Genomic DNA, 20,987 nt, shown 5'->3' with positions numbered 1-20,987 from the left:
GTCTCCCTTCCCAGGCTACCCCTTGACTGCGGTGACCATTCACCCCAATGAAATTCATCCATTCCATTACTGTGTTATATTGTGACCCTTTTGTCTCTCACCCTTTGAGCATGGACAGGTTAGCTGTTCCAACTGCTCATTGGGAGATGACTTGCCCCCACCTTCTGGGACCCATCTTATAGATGAGAAAAGTGGGCCCAGAGATGTCTCTTCTCAAAGGTAGTAAAGGTGGAATTCAAACCCAGAGAGTCACATAGGAAGAGGGAAGGAGGGGCGGGAGTTCCAGCGGAAAGTAACAGCAAAGTCTTGGAGGCCAGAAGGGGCACAGGGCACCAGGAACTGCCAGTAGTCAGGTGTGGCTGGGGCTTCAGTTGCTTTCATGGTAATCAGAGAGATAGATAGAGACCAGATCATAAAAGGTCTTCCAAGCCCAGCTGTGGAGGTTGAACTTTACCTCGGAACTTTGTTCATGAGCCAAAGTATAAAATGCCAAGCTGGAAAATGCTGTAGAATAATCCACAGCCTTGGAGGGCAAGTTACTCAACAGACTTTATTCCAAGTAAAATGGAAAGCCATTGAAAGTTGTACACAGGTGAATGACATGTTATGTTTATATTGTAAAGGCTCCTTAGAGAGCTAGAACATATGCCCAAAATGATAAGGGGAGTGGGGAAGAGAGGAACCAACTTGAGTCTAACACCTACTGTGCATCTGGCACTAAGCTCAGCACTTTACACACACCGTGTATCATTTAATCCTCACCTCCAAGAGCCAGAACCATTATTACTCTCCATTTTACAGTTAGAAAGCTGTGTCAGTACAATCAAAAGTAGCAGAGAGAGAATGAAGGCTGATAAAAAAGTGACAGGATTTAGCAAGAACGGCGCATTTCAGGACCTTGAAGAGAGTCGTGTCATCTTGTGGCGTGAGCCACGTTGTAAAGTGAAGAGCATCTGAGAGGGCTAAGGATTTCATGAAGAAAACAGTGTTTAAGTCAGATCCCACAGGACAACTAGGATGGATAAAGAAGGGGGTATGATCTTCTTCATCTTTTTCATCCAATCTGCGATGCAGGCGCCAAGAAGAGAGAGGTCTCCAGAAGTTCCATTCTTTTGTCATTGTCTCGAATTTTAAGAAGGATATAGCAAAAATGAGGCGTCAAGTCTCCATGGTAAAAGGAGATGCAGAAGAAATTGCAGACCACTGGTAAAGATCCTGAGAGCCAGATAAGATGGTCCTTGATGTGGGGGGAGGAAGAAGGGGCTGTTATTACACAATTACATTTGATCCCATTATCCTTCAAGACTGTTCTTGGCCACCAACAGCGCCCCCCCCCATCCCAAACAGGCAGTGAGGCAAGAATCCCTCAGTTCCTGAACCACAGATAATCCAACAACTGTATGCTCCATATTTATCTTCTGTTTGATTCAGACTTGCAAATAAGGACTAATTTGCCAGCCCCTTGCAAGAGGCAGATGAGGCAAACCACCTAAAAATTTCTACAAATTGTGAGGTCTATGAGGCAATCCCTATATTCCCCCAAATAATTTGACCCCTTAAGGATATAAAACAAGGCAGGCATATCCTAGGAACACTGTGACCCAGCATGGGGATGATAAAAGAATTACAACAAAAAGCAACACGTATTGAGTGATTACTGGGTCGCAGACATGACCCTAGGAAATTTTCCTAAATTATCAATTTTATTCCCCACAAAAATCCTGAAAGTTACATATGAATCCCCACTTTGTAAACAAGGAAACCTCAAGATTTAAACCCCTGTCTGACGCCAGTCTCTATGCTCATCTGCAATATAGAATTGGAGTCTGCCATGAACCCTATCATGGCACGGTGAGTAAATCAAGATCTAAGAGTAAGATGAGAACATCTAAAAATGTACCCAGAATCCCTTCCATGATTTTAATAATGTGGAATGGGAGTTTACAAGGAGACATGAATAAATATATACCACAAAATATAAAATACAAAGCAGTGCACATAGCCCGAAGTTAGATGATCAATTTCTTCTTCAAATTCCTCTACAATTGATTCATCTCTATTGGGGGGGAGGGGGGGATCCTTTATTTATTTTTATTTTTTTTTTTTTATTTTATTATGTTATGTTAGGCACCATACAATACATCATTAGTTTTTGATGTGCGGATCCACGATCCATTGTTTTTGTATAACACCCAGTGCTCCATGCAGTACGTGTCCTTTTTTCTTTTTTAAAGAGGTTCCATCCCCTGCCTTAAACCCTGGTCATACCTGAACCACCTCCAGGTTGGAATCTACCTTATTTCTACCATCTCAAGAATGGATTACCAAACTACCCTCAGACTCTGTTGCAGCACTCAGAAAGGTTCTCAAAACCCACTGAAACACACAAAGCTGTGGCCCAAGCTTACTCACTAACAGGGACATAGAAAATACACACACAGTTTCCCCTTCCTCGTCCTCCTCCTCCATCTTGGGCATGAGAGCCCCTTGCATCCTGGCAGAGATTCCACAGGTATGTCCGTGTCCTTCCTGGCCTGATTAACTCTCAAAACAGAAGCTTCAGAATCTCAGTGCCCCTTCCTTTCTTGGGGCTTTTCACACTGTCTGCGTGATTAGAAAAACCACAAATGCTTTAAAGCATGCCCTTAATTTGTTTTTTTAATGAGATGCAAATCATGCTCCAGCTTTTACTACCCCTGAAAAAACAAATCTGCCCGATCTGTGGGCCCTTTACATTCAGGAATGGAGGCAGTTCTCCCAGATAAGGACAATGCTGCCCTGGAGACATCACACGAGTGGTAGAAAGAGAGAGTGGGGAGGGAGGACCTGAGATACCCAGACCCACCCCCCAGCAGCTTCCTAATTGGCCCTCTCTTCTTGGGATTGGGAATTGAAGGTACTTTGATCTGCTATCCAAACTCCCTGAGGATCTGAAGAATTTCCACCCCGCCAAAAAGATCCTGGCAAAACTGCAGAAGTTTGGGGAAAACCTGGACCTCAGGATCCGGCCCCATGTCCTCCTGAAGGTGCTACAGGACCTGAGGATCTGGGAGCTGTGCTCTCCGGACATTGCTGTGGCTATCGAGGTAACTACTGTGTTCTGTCCGCTCCTCACTAGGCCTCCGGTGCCCTTATATAGTCATCTCTCAAAGTCCAGGCACTGGTTAAGTACTGCAAACCCAATTAAAAAGACATAAGGTCTCTGCCTTCACGGAGCTCATCATCAAACAGGCGAGGGATTACCACGTGACCTTGGTGGTTCAACTCCAGGGGACATTATATTCTAGGTAAACGGTGCCCCCTGGGGAAACTTGGAGGCTTTAGAGAGACATAAATAAATGGACAAGTGAATAAAATAACTAGCAATCATAATAAAGAGCACTCTAAATGTGGCCCGTGGACCAGCAAGCATAGACCTCACGTGGGTGCTTGTTAGAAATGCCGAATCTCAGGCTTCAAACCGTAGCTACCAACTCAGAATCTACATTTAAATGAGGTCCCAGGTGATTTTTATGCACAATAAAGTTTAAGAGCACTGATTTAAGGTAAATGTAGAGGGGACCTATCTTAACTAGGGCGTCTGGGGAGGGTGACTTTTAAGCTGAAACAGAACTTGACTTATGGGAGGGACTCATTGGCAGTCAATGGGTTGAGAAGGAAGCAAGAAAGGAGGGGCTAGATTGCAAAGGGACTGGAGAGGTCAGTCTGTGCAGACTGCTGAAAGTCAGGTTAAGGATTTAGGTCTTTACCTTGAGCCTGTGGGGAAGCCACTGAATGGTTTTTAATGGTAGTTTATCATCACCACCCACCCTAGATGTTCCTAGGGCATCAAATGGTATCAACGGCTGGGGGAGAGTCACTTTCTTAATTTCATCAGATGGCCTACGTACATTTTTTTTAAGTTGGCTCCATGTCCAGCGTGAAGCCCAATGCAGGACTTGAACGCACGAGCATGAGATCGAGACCCAAGCTGAGATTCAAGAGTCGGACGCTTAACCGACTGAGCCACCCAGGTGCCCCAGATGGTATATGTACATTTTAATAGGGCTTTCAATGTCTCAAGATAAAGATGGGACTCAAATGGTGGAATTCTCAGTCCTCTGGGTGTTTTCATGCCAGGCTCGCGCTCCCACAGGCTGACCTGGGTGTATATATGTGGTGCAAGGTCAGGAGTAGGGGAAGGGGATGACCCTGTGGACAAATTCACAGGTCCAGATTGCACGCGCCACATCCTGTGAGGCTCCTTCAGGAAAGACTGGTAGACTAGTCCAAAACTCACTCAAGGGCAACTCTCCACTCCCCACTTGCCAGTTATGGGGTCCACCTTCCACCTTCCATTTATGGGGCTGTAGAAGAGGCAATCTCCAAGTGGGTAAGAGGAAGGCGGTATGGAGGCTCTGAGGTGAGTTCACCACCCCACCTAGTAAAACTTAGCATGCTCCTCTCCCAGTGAGAACATCAAAGAATGCCTGATAACCAGGATGTGGGGGTCTCTTAATCTAGACCATGTACGAAACCACATTTTGTGTCTTAAAAGGCTTTTTTGGAAGTGAGCTCATAGTTATCATCAATTCTCAAAGAGATCTACAAATGAAAAAATGTTGAAGGACAAATGACATTTTAAAAAAGATATTAAGGATTAGGGCAGAAAGAAAAATGCAGACAGCTGGGTTTTTCTGCTCCCCCCAAATTTTCTGGGTCAACAGTAACAAAAAGAGGCTTAAAATTAGTCTGCTGAACCAGGAAGCTGGAAAGGGGTTCTTTTCTTGAGAGAACAAAATCCCCATCATGATGCTCCAAGGCATTATGAACGCCTGAATGTTTAGAGGCAGCCTGTGGCCACCAGCCTCAATCACACATCTTCCAAGATCTTGGAGGTGGGGCAGCAAAGGGAGTCTAGCTTTCAGACCAAATCTGAAGTTGCTACTGTATTTGCCCTGCAGTTTGTCCGTGAACACATCATCCATATGTCTCAAGAGGATTATATCACCTGGCTGCAGAACCGGATCAATATCCCCATCCGATCCCAAAGTCTCCGGGCATAGCCTGGCCCTGGGTCAACCAGCTGTCCCAGTGGAGGAGGGCTAAACTACTGTATTCCTGCTTCCTATCTGTGTTCCTACTTCCTGCCTATCCACTAGGATATAGGAGGGTCTGACTTCTGGCAACATTCTAGAGGAAGATACTCCCAGGTGGAAACTCCCCTCGACCTCATACCCCAGCCTCAAACTCCCAGTCTCTGTTCCTCATTCGTCCAACCTGACTCTACCCACTCCCTCTCCAGATGCCTTCCTCAAATTCTGGTTAATAAAATGGAGCTGAGTGTTTGATGTCTGGCTGGGAAAGAGTTGGAACTGTGGAATTTGGGTATGGTATTCAGATCCTAATAGTAACCACCGTACTATTTATTAAGCTTTTGTTATGCAATAGGCCCAGTGCTGGGTGAAATTATATTGCCTGCTAATATCATTTAATCTCACAATAACTTGGTTAATTAAGTAGGGAATGATGACACAGTCCCCATTTCACACCAATGGAGCTATAGCATATTTCTAAACATTATGTATAGGCCATGGATGGATAGCTGGGTAGGTGGGTAGATGAATGGATGGGTGGATGGATAGATGGATGGATGGATGAGGCATTCCCAAATAAGGCAAACAGTATGCAAGAGAATTTCAGCCTTAACAGTACTCATATATTTTCTGGTGGTCTTGGTTGCACTTCCTATCATCTCAAAATGTGTATGGACTCATTGCCATTTTATCTCTTTTCTCATTTTAGTCTTATGCTTACCTACATGCTCACCAAGTTATAAAACAGGTAGTCATTTTAACTCTCATTGATGGCCCAGCTGAATTAATGATTAAACAAATGGACTTGATTTGCTCCTATTCCCAGATTATCAGAGCACTCATATAGGCTGGCCCTCCACATCTCTTCATGATAATCCAGAAGGGAGGGAGGAGAGCTGAACTGGCACTCCTTCTTAGTTGAAACAACAGCTCACTCCTCCATTCACCTACTCAAGTCATTTACACATTCATTCAGTGAATGTTTACTGAGAGCTCACTATGCATCAACCAAGTTCTAGGTTCTGAAGATACAGCCATGACTAAAGCAGACATGGTTCCTGCTCTCTTGGAGGTTACATGGAGACAGACAAGTCAACAAAAGGCAATGGGGTGGGAAGAGGGATTGCACAGCATCACACATCTCTTCGCACTGATGTCCTTTGTTTAGCATGATACCTAGACAAGCCATTTGAGGTGCAGAGGTGAGACACTGCCTACAAGAAGTCTGCAAAGTTAAGAGACCCCACACCTCTCTGTATTAAATAGGAATTTGAGTAAGGGGGAGGTGAGAATAAAGGAGGAGGGCCAAGGGAGGAAAAAAAAAAAGGAAGAAGGAAAGGGGCCTGAGAAGGAAACTTGGGGGAAAACCAACCAGGGGAAAGTTCCCAAGGTGGGGCTGGCTAGGGGATCTCCAAGAACTACAAGCCAAACCAACCCCCTCCACTACATCACCTTGGATCTTTAGTAATTTCTGTCATATACTCAAGTGTCCTCTGGGGGTGATGTTTTGAGGAAACATAAGAAGAAGCTATGTTCTACATCTGGGTCGGCCTAGGGGCAAAGAAAGGACTTAAGGGAGTCAGAATGGAACACAATAAAGAATTTAGTAGGAGCAGGAACTCCAAGACAGACTGTTATTCCATAAGTTCTCTAGATTTATAGAAATCTTTGTTTTAAGATTTATTTATTTATTTGACAGAGAGATTGAGAGCACAAGCAGGGGGAGTGGCAGGCAGAGGGAGAGGGAGAGGGAGAAACAGGCTCCCCGCTGAGCAGCAGAGAATCTGAAGACGTGGGGCTTGATCCCAGGACCCTGGAATCATATCCTGAATCAAAGGCAGACGCTTAATCAACTGAGCCACCCAGGCGCCCCTATAGAAATCTTGAATGCACATCTGGCTTCCCACTAGACAGGATGGGACTCTGCTAAATTGATATATATCTCATACATCTCTCAAATGTCAGGTGACATTTAATTACACTAGAGAATCAGTGCAATGGTGCCAAATTAAAGCAGGTACAAGAACATCCCAGGGGACATAGGGCTGAGGATGGCAGGAGGGGGTGGGTCTCAACTCATACTTGAGATGTCAGGAAAGGCTTGCTAGAGAGGGTGATGATAGCTGTAAGATGAGTAGGAACCAGGGAGAGAAAGGTAAGCCAGACAAGGAGGGAGGGAAGAATGTTCCAGGTACGAACAAGAGTGTGTGCAATGGCCCAGAGGCAAAAAGAAACTTGATGTCATTCAAGGAACTAAAATAACAAGGTCTGGCTAAACTATAAGGCCAGGTTGTTAGCAGGACAGGGAAATGGAGGAGGGAGGTAGAGACAAATTTGGAGATGCTTTCTAGGCCATGTTATGAGGTTAAGACCAACTTACTGGCAATATGGAGCCATGGAAGGATTCTGAGCAGGAGCTTAATCAGACTTGTGTTCCGGAAAAAAAGAAAAGGCTACTATGTAAGTGCAAGGCGGGAGGCAGGGAGCTAAGATAAGGCTGTCACAGTGATTGTGGGGAGAGCAATGGCAGTGGGGACCGAAAGTCTCTTGAAAAGAATCAACAGAACTTGGTGTGGTGGGTTACAAGTGGGCAGAAGGCAGAGAGTGTCAGGAACCATGTCTGATCTTCCAGCTTGGATGTCTGGGTGGAGGATGGTGCCTTTAACGTACCAGGAGGAAAGGAAGAAAAGAAAGTTCTGCGTGTTGTTTTGAGCATATCGATGGGACAGTCATGTGGAAGAATCTGAAACTCAGGAGGGAGGACCGAGGTAGAAACAGGACATCCACATCGCATGGGCCATGATGGTTAAGGTAGGAAGTGGGAGGAGAGGCTGGGAGAGCGGCCTTGAGGACAGAAGGACGGAAGCATCAAGCAGCCCATTCACAATCCAGCCCTGACTGAGGGACTGCTTTGTTTCAGACACACAGGAAATGCTTGACATGGGTTCTCTCATCTCATCTTCATGATCCTACAAGGCCAGGCTCACCTGCTTTAGAGACGATGAAACAGAGGCCCGAAAAAGTGTCCTGCACTCATAACCAGCTGACTCTGAACTCCCTCCCTCCCTCCACGGCTGCCCCGCTCTGACCCCAGTCCTCATTGTATGAGACCAGGAGGTCATGAAAGTTATCTTGCTTTTGGAATCACATCCAAGGAACAGCTCTAACGGCAGGGCTCCCTGGCATTGTATTTACTTACATTTGCACCGTTTGCAAATAGGATAATACTCCTGTAATAGCTTATTTGATGCTCACAGCATCCCTCTTGGGTGGACATTGTTCTAATTCACATTTTACAAGTAAGGACCGTAAGGATATCAAAACTTAAGGTCATTTGCCAACAGTCACACAGCCGGTAAGTGGCAGAGCCACGTTCAGAACGGGTCCATCTTGGGCAGGGAGATGCTAAAATCACAAGACACTGGGCCCTCCCTCTGGCCCCTTTCTAAGCCTAGTTCTCAGAGCTGTGGCTCCATCTAGTGGTCAATATTAGCACTGCGCTCCCATCATGCCCATCAGCGAAGTAAAACCTTCTACTTTGGAAGAAGTCAAGTTTTAATAGCAGCAACAAGACCTACTCTGCTTAGACAGGAGTATTTACTCAAGATATTTTACTGCTAAGATAGACTAGGGACTCGGAGGAAGGACTACATCACCTCCCAGCTCCCAGGCTCAAAGAAGAGCCACAGGGAGAAATAGTTGTGCTGTGAGCATCTTTCTCAGAATCACAATTAAGCACCTACTGTGTGCCAAGCCTGTGCCAGATGACCAGGATCCATGGTCCTGCTGCTCAGACCAAGCCACCTGCATGGCTATCATGACAGTTTTTAAAACCACATGTACCCTACAGAAGCTTTCTCTGTAAAGGAGCAGAGAGTAAATATCTGTTGCATATTCTTTTTATATATGTAGCCCTTTAAAAATATAAAAGCCATTCTTATACTGGAGGCCATATAAAACAAATTATGCCCAGATTTGGGCCATAGGCTATAATTTACTGACCCTTGCTAGAGTGTCAATTGAAGGAAGAAAGGGAATTTTCTTCCCCAAAACCTGAGACAAGGAGGGCTGGTGAAAATAATATGGTAAATATGTAGACAAAGTTGTTCTTTTTTTTTTTCACCATTCATAATAGTGAGGGACTATTACATTTCCTTTAGGAAATGGGGAAAGGGAATATATGGCACATGTTAAAAATTGTAACACTGCAAAAGGACATTTGCTAAATAATATTTCTTTCCCCTCCAAACCTCAGACCCGACTCCCATCTAGAGGGGCAACCTCATTGTTCCTAGTAGCCTGTGTATCTTCCAGAGTTACTCTGCCTATACAAGCCAAAAACAAATAAGCAAATTAAAATGGAGCATTTACTGTGTACTTACTCTATGCCAGGTATTGTTCTAAGCGCCTTGCATGTTAATCTTAGTTTATCCTGAGAGCAGCTCTATGGGCCAGTATGACTCTGATATTAATAGCAGAGGAAACCAGGGTGCAGAAAAGCTGAGGAACTTGCCCAAAGCTACAGAATTTGGGTGGATATCGTTTTTTCTTTTTAACAGAAATAGTGAGCCTGGTATACAAACTTGTGCATTCATTTATGTTGGTGGTGATTTCACTTCGTATATTCCTACTTTATATGAAGGAAGAAAGTGCCTGGAGTTTCATACCATGGAAACCAACAGCTGCACTGTCATCACCCCCGGTCCTGACATTTTTTTTCATGGGTCCCAGATCAGGAAGGACCTGGACCAAAAGCTATGACCAACTGTAAATAGTGGAATAAAAGCCCAAGCTAACTTTAAAACCACCCCCGTAACACTTCCCTCTTTATCCAAACCACTCATTTCAGCCCCTGAGCCTCACTCTCCATGGCTGAAGTTGAGTGTCCTCCCCTGTCTGGGGTCCCAGAGGTTAGCCAGGGGAAGCCATATACAGATGAGGTAGAATAAAAATGTAATAGAAGTGATAATTTTCTGAGTGACTTACGCCAGGTACTATGTCATTCATTCACATGCATTCTTGGTTGAATCCTTGTAATCACTTTTTGAGGTTGGCATTATTGTGTTTATTCTCATTTTACAGAGGAAAAAAGCTCAGGTTCAACAAGGTGGAGTGGCTTGCCCAAGTCACATACCTTCAATCAATGGATCCAGAGTTCAAATTCTGGTTGTCTTGAGATTTTGCAATATTCTTTCAACTATATTACACTGTCTCTCTACTTACATGGAGGCTTTTGTGTTGGGATTCAAATTGGTCATCTTTTGATGGGGGTGAGAGCCACAGCTTTAGTGATAATAAATTTTAAAAACCATTTACATCTGTCAAAGGACGTTCACATCCATTAACACTATATGATTTTCAAAGCAATCCTCTGAGATGTGCAAAGCAGATCTTACTCGAGTTTCAAAGACATGACACACCCAGTCATGAAACCCAAGTCTTGAAACTTAGACCTGCCTCTCTGACCCTCAAGCTTTCCGTACCTCACTAGCCTGGGAGACTGAGCACAGGAAACACATTAGCTCACACTGGGGGGCAAAGTCCTTTCAGTTCTAGTCTCAGAATAGCTCCCAAAAGTTTGTTTGTTTACTCATTTATTATCTGTCTCTCCAATTAGATTTAGGTCTGTGAGGACAAGGATTGAATCTGCTTTATTCATCAATACATTCCCAACACCTATCATAGGACTCCTGGCATCAACTGGAGAGATGGATGGATAGATAGATGGATGGTTGGATGGATGGATGGTTGGGTACATAGACAGGTAGATGGATGGTTCGGTGGAGGGAGGGAGGGAGGAAGGAAGGAAGGAAGGATAGGTAGATGGATGGCTGGGTGGATAGATGGATGGTTGAATGGATGGATGAGTAGATACATAGGTGGTGGATGGTTGGGTGGATGTATGAAGGAATGATGGATGGATGGATGGATGGATGGTTGAATAGATAGATAGACAGATGGCTGGCTGGCTGGCTGGCTGGATGACTGTGAGAGAAGCCATCATCAGGGTTTCTCAGATATCTGCTGTCTTCTGGGAAATATGGATGTCCACAAGGGGGCAGATATGCAAGACTATCCATCCTGACAAAGCTGGGGACTAATGGGTATATAGAAATAAACAAAAAGCTAAGTGTACTGAGGCAAAACCAGCACAAACACTTCTATTACCATGACCCATCAGGTTGATGAGAGTAGAGCTGAGGCATTCCAATTACCTCAGACTTTTAAAAGTGACAAAAACCTACTTTCAGAGCTTGGGACAGGATTACTATTAAACAGTAGAGATTTCGGCTCTCCCATCACTTACCCCAAGTCAGCAAGTACCCTCCATCCATTCTTTTCCCAATCTATTTCACGTGTTCCTATAAAAAGTCTTCCCCACTTGCCCTTCGGGACTATTAATGCTACCCAACAGTCACTTCCCATTCTTCCTTTGCTAAAGGAGTCCTGATTTTGTATAGGTGTCTACCCCTCCTCCCCATGTGAACCAGGGTAAATCATGACTGGTCTAAATCCATTCTGGTAATCCCATTCCCCGTGCCAGGACTGATTTATAAATGATCATGTGACCCATGAGTTTTACCAATGAGATGCAAAAGGAAGCTTCTGAAAAAGGTTTCTTTCTCCTTAAATACAGGCACAGGGGTAAACAGTCTTTCCTCCCCTGGAAGTTATCACATAGGTCCAAATTGTTCAGGCATCTTGCTGTAAATAGGGGGTAGAGCCAAGAGAATTACATTGGTTTGGACTTTTTGCAATGTGAGATGATACAGCCTCTCATTGTTCTAGGTAGTTGAGTCTGGGTTTTCTGTTACTTACAGCTGAAAGCACTCAGTTACAAGAACTAGGCATATTAGTATTATCATTCTTCTCACCTAACCAACGTCTGCCCTTTTGGTGGCTATCTGAATGACAATGCCCTCCTTCACAAATTTTAGAGAAAGTCTTTGACTCTTTTAAGCAAGGTGTCATCATGCCAGAGAGAATCCAGATTTGTTATTTGGAGCTCCACAAAAAGGCAACATGTCTTCCAAATAGAGAAATTACCTACGCCAGAACCTTTTCTGAAGATTTAAACTCTTACCAAAAATTGAAATTCTTCTCACCAAAGCATTGGAGGTTGGAGGACATGATACCATACAAGGTGCTCTATGAGGCACTTCCATTCCCAGAGTCCCAAAAATCTAGGAACAGAGGTGAAAAAGAAAAACTGGAAACTGGGGCAAATTTTCAACTTTACATTGATTTGAAGGTGTTCATGGGAACAGGTATATGAAGGTAGAGAATGACTCAAATTAATTGAAAAACAAGTCCTGGAGATTACAACTGGAAGAAAGGAGCTAAGGGAGGGAAAGCAGCAATTGGGTGGGTGGGAGGTGGGTGGGCAGCTCAGTGATGTTCATGAAGTGTTTGAACCAGGTGAGATCTTGTCATCTACTTGAGCTCAAGTATTCATTGAACACCTATCTGTGCCAGGCCATGTGAGAGATGCCAGAAGTATAAAAATATAGAGACCCCTTAGACCCTATCCTCCAGGGTTAGATGCAGAAGGCTTAAGTGCAGAAGGGTTAAATGATGGTCCTATAGCATGATGCTTAAGAGAGAAGATCCTGGTGTCAGACTGAGAAAGTTCAGATCTGAATTGTGCTCTCACTAGCTGTATGACCTCAGGAGGTATCTTCACTTCTATGTACATTTCTGTAAAATGGCGATACCACTAAGGAATCAATAAGGCTCACAGTAAGAACTCAATACACTTTAGCTATAACAACAGTGATGGTAACAGAGAAAATGGTGCAGATGGAGCACACAGCAGCTGCCTCCCCAATCCAATCAGGCAAGTCAAGGAAGGTGCATCAATGTAAAGAAAGGTGTATCAGTCACTGTTCTTTAGACATAAGCAATAAAATCTGATTCTGGCTAATTTAATTCTGAGTCTTTACATCGCTGCCTCCGAGAACTTTATGTTCTGATGCCAAAGCCTAGCTCACATGATCACATCGAAGCTGCCAGAAAGGCTGAGAAAGCAAGTTTGGACTTTTCATCTTTTATAATAGGAGGAAGAATCATCTCATAAAGTGCAAGATTAAAAAAAAAAAAAAAAAAGAGGAGATGCTAGCCCCAGAAAAAAGCCAAAGTGTCTTCTAGAGAAAGCTTCCTGGAATAAGTACCATCTCAGCTGAGTTGAAACCAACCCACAATTTGTATTTTACCAATGAAGAAAATGAGAGACAGAGGGGTGGACTTTTCCAAGGCCACGGGCTTTGGGAGGAAGAGAGTAGGACTGGGAATCGGGAGAAGTAGGGTTCAGGGGGAGACCCCAGGGGAGACTTCTCATAGGGCTGTGGGAGGAAAATGCTGTTAAGTCCCAGCTGGAAGTTGACGTTGAGTCTAGAAGTGGTGGCAGCAGAAGAGAATAGTGGACAGTTGTTAATCTCCAAGCCTGGGAAGAAGTTGGGATCCAGCATTGAAGAGCATTACATAATAAAGAAATTATCTGGTCTTTATCTCCAGTTCCCTGGAGGGAGCCTCTAAACCCTTGGAAGTTCCCAGATGATAGAAGTATCTTTGTTTTTCATGGGGAGCCCCTTGGACCACACCTGAGTTTATGCAAATGAAGTGTCCCACAGTGGGCCCCTAGATAGTTTTAGACTGGGTTTTGGCCATACCAGAGAGGCCAACCATGTGATTTGAGGATTGGGGCTTTGAGTCCTATGATATCAGTCTGTCCTCCTGAGGCTCAGGGGCTGGAGATCAGTTCAGCCACAGGACCAACGATTCAATCAGCCATGCCTACATGGTAAACCCCAATAAAAACTCTGAGTGCCTAGAGCTCCAGGGAGCTTCCCTTGTTGGTAATCATACACTGATGTGCCAAAAGGGTAATGGTTCTTGAGGACATGGAAGCTTCACAATTGGGACCCTCCCAGACATCCTATGAAACTCTTAATTTAGAAGGTCTTGATTTGTATCCTTTATAATAAAACTGAACATAATTATCACTCTTTTCTGAGTTCTAGGAGTTGTTCTAGTAAATTGCTGCATCTGAGGGGCTATTAGAACTACCAAATCATAGCCTGTTGGTCAGAAATGTAGATGATTTCTGGGGATCCCTGAACTTGTGGATGATATCTTGAAGGCATTCTTGTTGGGGACTGTGTCCTTAACCTGTGAGATTTGACCCCAACTCTGGATAGTTAGCATCACAATTGCATTGCAAGGAGAAATCTATAATCCAGGCAAAGGACTATATTGTTCCAACACTGCGGTTGAGCCTCTGTCAAGGGAAGTCATTCAAAAATGTGGAAGACGTGTGTAGCTTGCGCCTGCCCACGCTCTCTTTAGATAGCAGCCCCTGCTCCTTGATTCTTAGGCATGATGGATTGTGCAGAGAGAGCTTCAACCCTGGTGCCAGCTGTACCCATGTGACCAAGACCTGACCAATCCCAGCACTGCATGTACCCGATCATAGCAAATGACTCAGGAATGGACACCCAAGGTAATCCAATAGAAGTCAAACCCTGAACTTCCACCGGAATCAGTGAGAACAAAGCATTTTCTTCTGGAATTGTTGACTATAAGGATAAAAATAAGCCTAGAGCTTCTTGGAGCCACCCCATACAGAGACGCTGCCAACAAAGAGAGGAAAATCAAGCTGAGAGTAAGAGAGAGGTTAAATCTTGGTTACCTCATTTGATCATGTGGTTCTAGCCAGACCTTTGAAATGTTTAGCTGTGGGGCCCAACCAATTCTCTTTTCTGCATAAGTCAGATTCAGTTTGGTTTTCTTCACTTGCAACAACAACAACAACAAAATCCAATGAATGCAGAAGGAGAGAGAAAGGGGATCTCTGGGCAAGCCTAGCCAAATCCTAGACCCCACTGAGGAAGGGCCCCTCCTCTCAAGGGCTGGGAGGATAAAAGGGGGAAAGCCTAACATCAGATGTATCATGCAGGTAAAGCTAAGAGAAAATCTCCAGTTAAACCCACAACATCAATCAAAAGAAAAGGGAAAGATGAGGAACACAGATGTTTTATCACTCAGCTTTGCAGCAGGTGTGAAAAGTGCCAATTTGGATTTAAAAGAGCATGAAGCAAATGTAAGGTGGGGACTGTTATCAGAGCCAACTCTCGTGTATCTACCACTGTGAAAAGAGGTGCTGGAGAAGTGGATTTCCTCGCTCAGTGGTCTCCCAAGTGGGATAGGTAGGGAGAGTGATGGTGCACAAGAAAGTCCATCGAGGGAGCAGAAGACAATACTGGAACTTATATTTACGGGTATCTTAGCCAAAGTGTATTTTAAGCAGTGCAAGTAATTTAGATGTGGATTAGCCCTGGAAACTTCGCTCCGTCTATACCGAGAACGGCACCACGTGTCTGGGATCAAACAGTCAAGCCAGGAAATCCAAGAGGAAATGAGAAAGTTCCACAATGGGAAGAGGTTAATCATGGCTTTGCTGGCTTCTCATCCACGACCTTATTTCCAATAAACTAGAATGCCTCTTCTTTTTTTCCCCAGTTTTAATTATTTTTTTCAAACTGAGATATAATTGACATATAACATTGTACCAGTTTTAGGTGTTCAACATAATGATTATATATATATATATATATATTTATATACATACTATACATATTTATAATTTTTTTCTTAGGCTATGAACTGTTAAGATCTACTCTCTTAGCAACTTGCAAATGCACACTACAGTATTGTTAACTATAGTCACCATGTTGGACATTATATCCCCAGGACTTACTTATCTTACAATTGGAAGTTTGTACCATTTGATCACCTTTGCAAAATCCCCTCACCTCCCCCCACCCCAGCAACCACTCATCTATTCTCTGTATCTATGAGTTCGTTTTATTTCAGTGCCTCTTCTTCAATGCCTGCCATATCCTTTCTAGAACACCAAGTATGCCTGTGAAGCGGGCACTGCTCTGTCTATACCCCAGTGATGCTCTCAGGTCCTGGGAGATGTGCTACCTGAACTTGCACTAACTGGGCCCCAGACAACTTGTTTCCTGATTCACCCCTCCTCAGTCTTCTCCTTGGCTCTCTGGCTTCTCTCCCGGTGAAACTGAGGTTGCCAAGAGAAACAGCGGACCCAACCTGTTCAATGAGGAAGCTTAACGTAGAGTTGTGTTGTTTTTCTACCTAAGTCCCAGTTGAATGGTCCCATTTCCATGGCTGAGACTACTAGGAAGTCAGATGGTCAAGAAGCCGAATTACAGAGCATGAAACAACACTCTGCAATGTCTTCTAGTTACCCCTGCAAAAATGGCTCTTCGGAACACATTCTAATTATCTCTCTCAACCACGATAACAACAAAGAGGTCTGATGCTTTAGAGGATCAAAGAAGCAGGTAATCTACCCCCAAGCGATTTTTCACTTGGGGTAGCACAGAGACACCACCATCCACTTTGCTAAAACAGCAGCAGGACCTCCCTTGTGAGCAGTCCCAATTGGAGAGGGAGGAGATAAAAATGTATGAAAATGATAAATCTGATGCCCTTTCCTCTTTGTACCAGAACTCATAAGAGCATTCCATTACACATCCAGCAACTCTAGAGCATCTGTAATGTGGTCTCATTTACAAACATTTTATTTATACTTTATTATTTCATGAACCACTGATTACATAAAGCAGATTCACTTTCCCCCTCTTCCTCAAACTAATGTTGTTTTACATTTCCAGAAAACTCACCAAATAAGAGTAGGATAGCTGGGTAGGACTAGCCCAGACATGGGCCAGATGGCAACAGATTTAGTGCTTTTCTTGTCTGGGGCCTCAGTTTCCCCATCTGTAAGACAAGAGAGCTAGATCTTGAGAGCCCCAAAACTACATTTCTACAAACCAGGCAAGTAATAAAAATTAACAAAGGGGATTGGGTAAAATATAATGTGTTCCCCACTTGACAAGCATTTAGTGAGAAAGGCACTGGGAGCAGACGGATAGATAAGCTCTGATCCCTTTCCTGATGAAGCACTCGATCATGTGAGGGAAGCAAATACGTGAACAGTGACCAATACATATGATAAAGGAGAAAAAAAAAAAGCTATGTTCATTCATCGTATGAATCCAAAAGAGGGTTGGACTAACTCTTCCTAAAGAATCTTGGAAGGTTTTAAAAGGAGCAGGCATTTGGTTGGGTCTCTCTCTTTATTTAACCCAACTGGAAAAGAACGATTTTTCTAGTGAGGAAATGGGAAGAGAAGGAGACACATTCCACATCAAAGAAACCATCCTCGAAAAGGCACAGAGACCTGGAAAACAACGGTGTATTTAGCGGGGAAAGAAGGATGTTTGTTAAGGCTGGAGTCTCTACGCGTGAAGAGATGATGAGCAAACAGTCTGGAAAGCTTAGTTAGAACCTAATCAGAAAGGGCTTTTGTGGACTTTATCTTGATAGTAATGGGGAGCCAGAGACGTGTTTTAAAACCTTGAGAAAACTGGTGACATTGACATTTCAAGAAGTTCATTCTACCTGCAGGGTGGAGAATGGGTTAGAGCCTCACTGTCCAATATGGTAGCCATTACTCACATATGACTTTCAAGCACTGTATGACATACACCTGGTCCAAAGTGAGATATGCTATGACCATAAAATATACACGGGACTCGGAACACTTAGCATGAACAAGAGGAATGTAGAATATCACATTTGTATGTTTCAATACTGATCACATGTCACAAGGATCATATTTGGGGAGTACTGGGTTAAATAAAATATTGTATTAAGATTAATTTCAGGGCGCCTGGTGGCTCAGTTGGTTAAGCGACTGCCTTCGGCTCAGGTCATGATCCTGGAGTCCCGGGATCAAGTCCCGCATCGGGCTCCCTGCTCGGCGGGGAGTCTGCTTCTCCCTCTGACCCTAACCCCTCTCATGTGCTCTCTCTCATTCTCTCTCTCTCAAATAAATAAATAAAATCTTAAAAAAAAAAAAAAAAGACTGGGGCGCCTGGGTGGCTCAGTCGTTAAGCGTCTGCCTTCGGCTCAGGTCATGATCCCAGCGTCCTGGGATCAAGCCCCGCATCAGGTTCCCTGCTCCGCAGGAAGCCTGCTTCTCTCTCTCCCGCTCCCCCTGCTTGTGTTCCCTCTCTCGCTGTGTCTCTCTCTGTCAAATAAATAAATAAAAATCTTTAAAAAAAAAAAAAAAGATTAATTTCACCTGCTTCTTTTTACTTTTTTTTAATGTGACCCATAGAAAATTTAGAATCACATTGTGGCATGCATTATAATTCTATTGGACGAATCTGAATCAAATGCCTGAATCCAAAGGCCAGAAGACCAATGAGGAGACTTTGAAAATGCCCAGAAGAGACCACAGAAGAATGAGGCATCCTCAGGCAGTGGGACTGGGACAGAGAAGGGGGCGGATGCGTTGGAGGCTATGGTATTGTGTGTGGTTGTGGTGCTGTAGGATTAAGAGCATGGACTCCGAGCAGAGAGCCTGGTTCCAAACCTGGCTCTGACATGTACCAGCTGTGTGATCTTGGACAAGTCACTTCACAGGTCTGTTGTGCCTCAGTTTCCTCAATTGTACAATATGGGTAGTTACAGCTCCTGCTTCCTAGGATTCCGGTGAGTGAATACAATGAGCTCATTCACTGATTCTCCTACTTCACTGCACATTTCAAACCACCTGGGGAGCTTTTTAAATTCCCAATGCCCTGAGATTCTGATTTCATTGGTGCAGGGTGTGGCCTGAGCATCAGGACATTTAAAAATTGCCCAGGTAATTTCTTTTTTTTTTTTTTTTTTTTTTTTTATTTTAAGATTTTTTTTTATTTTTTTTTTTTATTTATTTGAGAGAGAGAGAATGAGAGACAGCATGAGAGGGAGGAGGGTCAGAGGGAGAAGCAGACTCCCTGCCCAGCAGGGAGCCCGATGCGGGACTCGATCCCGGGACTCCAGGATCATGACCTGAGCCGAAGGCAGTCGCCTAACCAACTGAGCCACCCAGGCGCCCCAAAAATTGCCCAGGTAATTTCTGACGTGCAGCACAGTTTGTGAACCATTGAGTTAGTAGATGTGGAGTGCCTAAATCAGTGTCTGGCACAGCACAACCATGATTTAAGCGTTTACTATACTGTGAATGTCTTGAATAATTCATAACCTATTTAAAATAATAATTGCGGGCCTACTGTGCGCCACTACCTGCCATTGAAGGAGCAGGACATCTTCCAAATTAATTCGCAGAGCTCGAGAGGAACGTTTCAACGTGTCCTCCCTGATGAGCACAGGTGGGCCAACTGGAGACCAACGTCTGTTCTGGCAGCTCATTCAGCAGCTTCAACTTTTCCAAGCCTCGGTCGGTGAAATAACACAGCCCATTTCCCAAAACACTTAAATCCAACAACAAGGTTTTAGTGTTTGGCAACATACAAGCAGAATGCAATTAAGCTTTGGAGCTGTGCTCTGAGCGTCTACCAGCTGGAGCCAAATGGGAATGGAACAAGGTGAGGCTCCATTTGGAGTGTGGACCAAGCCCGTCTGTGCCTCAGGCCCCCACCATGGGAGACACCTCAATGAGAACCGAGTGAAAGTGATAAGGGGCCTTCAGAACGCGGGTCATCGTCCGAGAAGGAGCCATGGCTGGGCAGAGAGGCACTGACCCTTCTCTCTGGGACAGAGTCGAAAGAAGAAGCAAAGCCATCTCTTTTCTTATCCAAGAATGTTGAGTTCCGGGCGCCTGGGTGGCTCAGTTGGTTGAGCGACTGCCTTCGGCTCAGGTCATGATCCTGGAGTCCCTGGATCGAGTCCCGCGTCGGGCTCCCTGCTCGGCGGGGAGCCTGCTTCTCCCTCTGACCCTCCCCCCTCTCATGTGCTCTCTCTCTCTCATTCTCTCTGTCTCAAATAAATAAATAAAATCTTTAAAAAAAAAAAAAAAAAAAGAATGTTGAGTTCCCACACTGTCCCCGGGCACCATGGGTGCTGATTCAAATAGTGATCACTGCTAACTTTTATTGGGCACTTATTGGGTGTTCGGCACTATCCTAAACACTTTATACGCATCACGTTTTTCAATATTCATAACAATTCTATGAGGAAGGGGTTACAAGCATCACTTTATTTTTTTATTATGTTCAATTAGCCAACATATAGTACATCATTAATTTTCCCCCCCTTTGGAATTCTTTTTTTTTTTTTTATGTTCAGTTAGCCAGCATAGAGAACATCATTAGTTTTTTGATGTAGTGTTCAACGATTCATTAGTTGAGTATAACACCCAGGGCTCATCACCACTCGTGCCCTCCTTAATACCCATCACCCGGTTACCCCATCCCCCCACCCCCTCCCTTCTGTAACCCTCAGTTTGTTTCCCGGAGTCCAGAGTCTCTCATGGTTTGTCTCCCTCTCTGATTTCTTCCCATTCAGTTTTCCCTCCCTTCCCCTGTGGCCCTCCGCACTATTCCTTATGTTCCACGTATGAGTGAAACCATATGATAATTGTCTTTCTCTGCTTGACAATATTTCACTTAGCATAACCGCCTCCAGTTCCATCCATGTCGATGCAAATGGTGGGTATTCATCCTTTCTGATGGCTGAGTAATATTCCATTGTATATATGGACCACATCTTCTTTATCCATTCATCCATTGAAGGACATCTTGGCTCCTTCCACAGTTGGGCTATTGTGGACATTGCTGCTATGAACATTGGGGTGCATGTGCCCCTTCTTTTCACTACATCTATATCTTTGGGGTAAATACCCAGTAGTGCAATTGCTGGGTCATAGGGTAGCTCTATTTTTGACATCTTGAGGAACCTCCATACTCTTTTCCAGAGTGGCTGCACCAGCTTGCATTCCCACCAACAGTGTAAGAGGGTTCCCCTTTCTCCACATCCTCGCCAACATTTGTTTCCTGTCTTGTTAATTTTTGCTATTCTAACTGGTGTAAAGTG

General features: G+C 44.2%; 1 protein-coding gene and 1 long non-coding RNA gene across 2 annotated transcripts in view; one reads left to right on the top strand and one right to left on the bottom strand.

The window, feature by feature from the left end:
* The window catches only part of CCDC60 (coiled-coil domain containing 60), a 154,912-nt gene extending 149,594 nt beyond the window's left edge, over positions 1-5,318 (top strand). Inside the window, exons 12-14 of the mRNA XM_036121065.2 lie at positions 1,075-1,206; positions 2,897-3,086; positions 4,944-5,318. Coding sequence (XP_035976958.1) covers positions 1,075-1,206; positions 2,897-3,086; positions 4,944-5,045 — 424 coding nt within the window. The 3' untranslated portion in view covers positions 5,046-5,318. The remainder of the gene's footprint in view (positions 1-1,074; positions 1,207-2,896; positions 3,087-4,943) is intronic.
* Positions 537-20,987, bottom strand: part of LOC118523481 (uncharacterized) — a 109,827-nt gene continuing 89,376 nt past the window's right edge. The window contains exon 4 of the long non-coding RNA XR_013443199.1: positions 537-1,237. This is a non-coding gene — a long non-coding RNA (uncharacterized LOC118523481). The remainder of the gene's footprint in view (positions 1,238-20,987) is intronic.

This window comes from Halichoerus grypus, chromosome 13 (genome assembly GCF_964656455.1).
Source record: "Halichoerus grypus chromosome 13, mHalGry1.hap1.1, whole genome shotgun sequence".
Lineage (NCBI taxonomy): Eukaryota > Metazoa > Chordata > Mammalia > Carnivora > Phocidae > Halichoerus > Halichoerus grypus.
The sequence above is the reverse complement of the archived record's forward strand: the minus strand, read 5'-3'. Positions and strand labels throughout refer to the sequence as shown.